The following is a 7,877-nucleotide window of genomic DNA, read 5'->3' as shown; positions in this document are numbered from 1 at the left end:
TAGAACCATAGAACCATCTCAAGGATGATCAGAAGAAATGGACAGCACCTGAGTTAAATATATGAGTGTCACAGCAAAGTACTTAGGACCCACATGAATATAGAATTCAATTCATGCTCGGTTACATATGTACATTTATTTGGTACTTCACAAATTTTTAATTTTGACTTATCCAATCAGATTTTATAGCTAAAGTTATCTGTTTTATAAAACACAAGTTAACTCATTATGTGAGAATCTTATATTAAGTCATATTTTATCCCCAAATCAAAAGATAAACAATGGTAAATTATATTTTACGTAAGATTCTAAATGTAACAAAAAAACAAAAAAAAACACCTTTTTTACTTTATATATATATATATATATATATATATATATATATATATATATATCACATTTTGTTACACTCCGAACCTAAGAAATGCTAAATAAATAAATAAAAAACTCTTGTTATTTTTAACATTTATTAACATTTATTTTTAACTCTTATTGACACACTATTTTCCTAATTAATGCTGTACAGTTGCTTTGACACAATCTGTATTGTTAAAAGCGCTATATAAATAAAGGTGACTTGACTTGTCGTACGTTTTGGTAAATGTAGATTATCTGCATAATCCATACATACATCAAATTTGCACACTGGGTATACTGTATATACATACTATTTACTGTAGCAGTAGTAAGAGTAGTATGGCATTCTAAACACAGCCCAATACATTCTTAGTTCATCAGAAAATTCTGTCATTATTTACTCACTCTCATGTCATTCCAAAGACTGTATTCATTGTGAGGAGAAAAGTGTGAATATTCTGCCTAAAATCTCCTTTTATGTTCCGTGGAAGAAATAAAGTGGGGTTTGGAATGACATAAGGGAGAGTAAATGATGACCGCATTTACATTTTATGGTGAACAAACTCTTTAACAATCTTCCAAGTGCCCAGTAACACCATCCACTGTTTACATACCAGTCATACGCTCTTCCAGAGATAGGCAGAGCTGTTTATGGCATTAACAAAAGTCATTTCCTGCCACTCCATACCACCCCTAAAGATAGTGATAATACTCTTCTGAAGGGTAGGTGGGGTTTGAGAGTGACTAAATAAATATCACTGCCTCTTCTTCATCTCTCGGTACCAGAAAATGTTGTTTTCCTTGACAAGTCCATGTAAAATGAATTGCTCATTATGCCATCCAAAGGTTCACCACTACTATTGCGACAGTGCTAATAAAGGTCGCCTGCAGGGCAGTGCCACAAATAAACCTGCAATTAGGAGTCATTTTCACATACAACAAAAGCACTAATGACAGTGCCACCTCTGACGATTGACAGCATAACTGCATGAACTCCAGCACTGGATGAGGTTAGTTAAAACACTAATATGAAATACATACTTTGATATGTTCTGTAAGATATTCTCGTTATTTAAAAAAATGCTTTAACCCTCATGTTATGTTCCATTTTGAAAAATTGCTATACATTTCTTTTTATCAACTTTTATTTTAATTAGGCCAGGCTTTGTATTTATTTTTTGACTCAGTTTTTTGTCACTCAAAAACTAAGGTGCATAAGCTCAGACTGATGAGGCCTATGACCAATCAGTTCCAAAAAGAAATACAAAACCTGCGCTAATTGAAAGAAACGTTGACAAAAAGATTGAAACCAAGATTTACAATGAGAGATTTACAAGCAATTTTGACCACAAACACCAAATTAGGCAAAGAATTTTCAGCACAGCACAGGGTTAATTGCTGTGTCTCATCTATTTTGTTTTCATTTGGATGTGCTTTGTAGTGAATATTAAATAACACGATATGTCTAAAGATATGCGGAAATAAATTTCATATACAGTACCTACAGTATTTGACAGCATCAGCCTTTTACTATTGGTAATTGCAACAAACACAGTGAGAGTATCACTCCCGGCAGAAGCAATTAGCCAGATTACTCGAGTCATTAATTTTGCAGAGAACCTACGCCCTCGAATTTCACAAATATGTATGTCAAACTGTGCAAATTGCTTGATGTAACAGGCAATCAAGCAAATAAAAACAAACGGCAATGCTTGGCAAAACATAGCGAGACGAGAAATCAATCCATTCAAAAACCACAAGACCTCCAAATGTGGTTCCTCAAACTCAAATATAGTAGTTCAGACACTGAAATACTACACATATGTATTTTTTGACTTGCTTGAAAAAGGTTTCAACCCACAGCACTGGCACAATCATACATATTGAGAGCCAAAAGAGTTTTGGAGAGGAGTTGGTATCGGAGACTATGATGAATGTTTGTGATTGGCATACCTGATGTGTCCCAGTGCAGTCCTCCGGGGCTGGCTGCCAGGCGCCGCCGTTTCCTCACACTCACGCCACCTTGACAGGAGTCTCTGGTGGGCTTGGGCAGAGGAGTTGAGGTGGTCCGCAGGGGTGATGAGGACTGAGGGGAGGCTGAAACTGGCAATAGATGGGTTTCCCTCTCCTGGCACTGGCTCAGATGGATAGACTCGTTCTCCAGGGGCCTGTGGAACAAAAGAGATTTCATTTCTGCTGTCACTCCACTATAATTAGCTGTCATAGTGTGATGTTTTCATGATCACAGTTGAGCTCCCCCGTACCGCACAGCATGTCATACCAGCAGTGATAAACGCACGTTTTTTCCATACTAATCAATGTTAAGAAAATTACAGCTTTCAGCTGTATGTCAGAAAAAAGAAGGGAATTAAATTTGTGCAAAATGTGTGAAAGTGAGAGTAAAGAGAGAGTATTTTAAAGCATTATATTATAGACGTCAAGCTGTATAGACAATAGTATGTGTGAATTTAATGCTTAGTTTGAGTACATTGTGTTCTACACTGTAAAAAATAAAATCCTGTCAATTTTACAGAAAAAAATGGCATCTGTGGTTACCAGAATAATTCTGTTAAAAATGTAAAAATACTTACAGAACAACCTTTAAATATTACAATTTAAAACAAAAAATTAAATATACTAACAACCATTATAATACCACATATAATACCCTTTTTTATACAGTTTTTACATAAGATGACTTGTTCTTTTTTTACCTCCAAAAAATGGAACATTCAGTAGTATTTTACTGAAAAATTACATTAAATGTAAGGTTTGATCTACACTCTTAAAAATAAAGGTGTTTCACGATGCCATAGAAGAACCTTTTTGTCTAAATGGTTCCATAAAGAACCTTTAACATCTGAAGAACCTTTCTGTTTCACAAAAGGTTCTTTGTGGCGAAAGAAGGTTCTTCAGATTATAAAAAGGTAAGAAAGAGATGGTTCTTTAAAGAACCTTTGACTGAATGGTTCTTTGTGGAACCAAAAATGGTTCTTCTATGGCATCGCTTGAAGAACCGTTTGAAGCACCTTTATTTTTAAGAGTGTACTTCCAGTTTCCCCTGTATATAACTGCCCCCTCGAGGACATCGCGTGCGTGCTCCTCGCCCAAACAAACAACACATAAATCGTGTGTGTCATCTGGTGTCAAATAGCGCTGACACGGATGCACACACCTTCTAAATGCTCTACTAGTGCTCGCCATAATAAATAGATAGCTCTTACTTTTTCCTTGAAAATGCACGCTTCAAACAGAACAGTCAATGAAGACGAAGAAGAGAATGATGTGTAGCTCCCGGCGCCGATTTATACTGGAGTCGCACCGGTAGTGACGTCATGGCTGTCGCCGGCCAACGAGTTGGTGTTTTTTCAATGTATGCTTCAGACACGGGTCACGACGAGGCGTTCCCCATAGCGACCCCTAGAGGACGCAGTTCGAAGTTCCCATGAAAGGGAACTTACCGATATTCCTTCACACTTAAAATTAGTCTTTTGTTTTGTTACAGTGTATACCTCAAGATTGGTTTGAAAAAAATAGAGCTAAATTTGGAAGATAAAATATTTTTCAATGCAGTAATACATTTAGTAGAAGCCTTAATAAAATAATAAATAGATATACAAATAAACAACCACCAAATTGACTAAAAATATCCCTTTTTTTCTGTTTGAGAACATACAGTACCTGGAATCAGGAAGGGTATAGCTTTGGCTTTTCCATGATCCTCTCTTGCAGGATCCTGATTTTTTTCTTCTAAACAAAAATTCAGCAATCCGTTCCATTGCAAACATGATGCCCTCATAGACTTCTTCTCTTCATGTAAAACAACTTATTAAAGATTTTCCATGTGATTCCATATGAGCAATGAGCAGCATATTAAACTTGAATGCACCTGCAAGATCTAACGCCACAGTTTTTGCCCAGGACTTCCCATAGCTAAAGCCTTTTCATAATCAAATCAACAACGTAATCGCTCTGGGATAAAAAGAAAACTCCTAGTAAAAAAACAAAAAACAGCCCCACTGAGCGTTCAGCGCCCAGCATAAATATTAAATTGCACCTTCAGCTGAAGTGCACCAGCCGCGCACAGCCGCACACAAAAGCCATATCAGTCTGTCAAGAGTCAAGTTCAGTGTATATCTGATGGTAGAGTTGGCTATGTTGCTTTTGTGAGGCTTGATTAACTGTAGCGAGTTAGGAGAGGTTTCCAGTGGATGCTTTGTTTCCACTGAGAGATGTAATAACACCATCTCAGTATGAAACCCCGCTTTTTGTTTTTAATAAATGGCTCTACTGCAGCTTATGAATGTAGCCTGATTACATAAAGTTTGATGGCGGTGAGTTTATTTTTGTGCCCCAGGCAGGATTAAAACAGTATTAACTGGTCTTAGTCATTGTATGCATTGCATTGCATTTTTGTTCTTACTTTGTAGCATATGGTTTTGGGTGTTTTGATGCTTCAGTTTTTGTTGAGAGTGCCATATACTGTAAAAGGTAGCTGAGAAGACATGATTGGTTTTGATTAGCTATTGAAACCCCAAGAGCCACACTGATTCTACATGTGGGAGGTTAGCTGGCACTATCAGTGTAATTCTCTCTTCTCCGCACTGCTTCTAATTTCAAATTTTATTCAAAGGTGTCAATGAAAATAACAAGCATTTTAATAGGATTCTCAAAAGCAATCAGAGGTTGTTAAATATGGAGTGAAATGTTCAGCGAGAACTACGATTAACTTGAATGTCCATCATAATCTTCACAATTAATACATACGTTTTTATAAATATTTTTTTAATAAATTAGGCTGGTAACACTTTAGCATAGGGACTAATTCTCTAAATTCTATTAATTAGTTGCTTATTAGCATGCCTATCATTAACATATTGGCTGTTTATTAGTACTTATAAAGCACATATTCTGCATGACCCCTGTTATTACCCCACATATTCTGCATGATCCCTAAACCTACCCTTAACAACTACTCCTAATTTGCTGCTTATTAATACTAACTATTAATAAGCAGCAAATTAGTGAAAATGAAAGTGACGTGACATGTGGCCAAGTATGGTGACCCATACTCGGAATTACTGCATTTATCCCATCCAAAGTGCACACACACAGCAGTGAACACACACATACCGTGAACACACACCCGGAGCAGTGGGCAGCCATTTTTTTGCTGCGGCGCCCGGGGAACAGTTGGGGGTTTGGTGCCTTGCTCAAGGGCACCTCAGTCGTGGTATTGAAGGTGGGAGAGAGCGCTGTACATTCACTCCCCCCCCCTACAATCCCTGCCGGTCCGAGACTCGAACCCTAACCATTAGGCCACGACTTCCCCCCCAATTAGGAGTTTGAGGCAAAAATCGTAGTTAATGGTTTGTTAATAGCGAGAATTGGACTTTCATTTTAGACACCTTAAAATAGGCTTCAGCTACTGTTGATTCAGACTTTTCTGGCAGGTCCCAACACTGACTTTAATGTGTAAATGATGACATCATGTGGTCACTGCATGAATTGCAGTCCAACATCTGCACTAAGCTAAACAACATAAAGACATGTATAGATATATACAGTGGGGAAAAAAGTATTTAGTCAGCCACCAATTGTGCAAGTTCTCCCACTTAAAAAGATGAGAGAGGCCTGTAATTTTCATCATAGGTATACCCCAACTATGAGAGACAAAATGAGAAGAAAAAAAAATCCAGAAAAATCACATTGTAGGAGTTTTAAAGAACTTATTTGCAAATTATGGTGGAAAATAAGTATTTGGTCAATAACAAAATTTCATCTCAATACTTTGTTATATACCCTTTGTTGGCAATAACAGAGGTCAAACGTTTTCTGTAAGTCTTCACAAGGTTTTCACACACTGTTGCTGGTATTTTGGCCCATTCCTCCATGCAGATCTCCTCTAGAGCAGTAATGTTTTGGGGCTGTCGCTGGGCAACACGGATTTTCAACTCCCTCCAAAGATTTTCTAGGGGGTGGAGATCTGGAGACTGGCTAGGCCACTCCAGGACCTTGAAATGCTTCTTACGAAGCCACTCCTTCGTTGCCCGGGCGGTGTGTTTGGGATCATTGTCATGCTGAAAGACCCAGCCACGTTTCATCTTCAATGCCCTTGCTGATGGAAGGAGGTTTTCACTCAAAATCTCACGATACATGACCCCATTCATTCTTTCGTTTACACGGATCAGTCATCCTGGTCCCTTTGCAGAAAAACAGCCCCAAAACATGATGTTTCCACCCCCATGCTTCACAGTAGGTATGGTGTTCTTTGGATGCAACTCAGCATTCTTTCTCCTCCAAACACAACAAGTTGAGTTTTTACCAAAAAGTTCTATTTTGGTTTCATCTGACCATATGACATTCTCCCAATCCTCTTCTGGATCATCCAAATGCTCTCTAGCAAACTTCAGACGGGCCTGGACATGTACTGGCTTAAGCAGGGGGACACATCTGGCACTGCAGGATTTGAGTCCCTGGCAGCGCAGTGTGTTACTGATGGTAGCCTTTGTTACTTTGGTCCCAGCTCTCTGCAGGTCATTCACTAGGTCCCCCCGTGTGGTTCTGGGATTTTTGCTCACAGTTCTTGTGATAATTTTGACCCCACGGGGTGAGATCGTGCGTGGAGCCCCAGATCGAGGGAGATTATCAGTGGTCTTGTATGTCTTCCATTTTCTAAAAATTGCTCCCACAGTTGATTTCTTCACACCAAGCTGCTAACCTATTGCAGATTCAGTCTTCCCAGCCTAGTGCAGGTCTACAATTTTGTTTCTGGTGTCCTTTGACAGCTCTTTAGTCTTGGCCATGGTGGAGTTTGGAGTGTGACTGTTTGAGGTTGTGGACAGATGACTTTTATACTGATAACGAGTTCAAACAGATGCCATTAATACAGGTAACCAGTGGAGGACAGAGGAGCCTCTTAAAGAAGAAGTTACAGGTCTGTGAGAGACAGAAATCTTGCTTTGTAGGTGACCAAATACTTATTTTACAGAGGAATTTACCAATTAATTCTTTAAAAATCCTACAATGTGATTTTCTAGATTTTTTTTCTCTCATTTTGTCTCTCATAGTTGAGGTATACCAATGATGAAAATTACAGGCCTCTCTCATCCTTTTAAGTGGGAGAACTTGCACAATTGGTGGCCGACTAAATACTTTTTTGCCCCACTGTATATAAAACAACAAAAGAAAAAAGCTTTTGAAAGTTTATCCTTGAATAAAAAATATAGAACTAAATCAGGTCTCATTTGATTAACACTCTTTTCATAAGAATCAAAAGAAAAGTAAAGAGTCCTAGGGGAGTTTCACAAAGAATTAAAAACGGGTAATACACTTGTAGTAACACAATGCTAGCATCTCTTGCAGTGCAATATTAGCTGCTGACTTGAGCTGGCTTCAACTGAGTTCAGTGCTCCTGTACAGCTGTTAAAGGGTTAGTTCACCCAAAAATGAAAATTAGACTGTGTTTTACTTCCCCTCGAAGCATCCTAGGTGTATATGACTTTCTTCTTTCAGACGAA

The 7,877-nt window shown here is 38.2% G+C and overlaps 1 protein-coding gene across 1 annotated transcript in view; it reads right to left on the bottom strand.

Annotated features, from left to right (window-relative positions):
• Window positions 1–7,877, bottom strand: part of ankfn1a (ankyrin repeat and fibronectin type III domain containing 1a) — a 116,386-nt gene that overhangs the window by 102,522 nt on the left and 5,987 nt on the right. The window contains exon 5 of the mRNA XM_016267261.1: window positions 2,311–2,525. Coding sequence (XP_016122747.1) covers window positions 2,311–2,525 — 215 coding nt within the window. The remainder of the gene's footprint in view (window positions 1–2,310; window positions 2,526–7,877) is intronic.

The sequence above is a fragment of the Sinocyclocheilus grahami genome, unplaced genomic scaffold (genome assembly GCF_001515645.1).
Source record: "Sinocyclocheilus grahami isolate Dianchi unplaced genomic scaffold, SAMN03320097.WGS_v1.1 scaffold36.1, whole genome shotgun sequence".
Taxonomy (NCBI): domain Eukaryota; kingdom Metazoa; phylum Chordata; class Actinopteri; order Cypriniformes; family Cyprinidae; genus Sinocyclocheilus; species Sinocyclocheilus grahami.
This window is presented reverse-complemented; position numbering and strand designations above follow the sequence as displayed.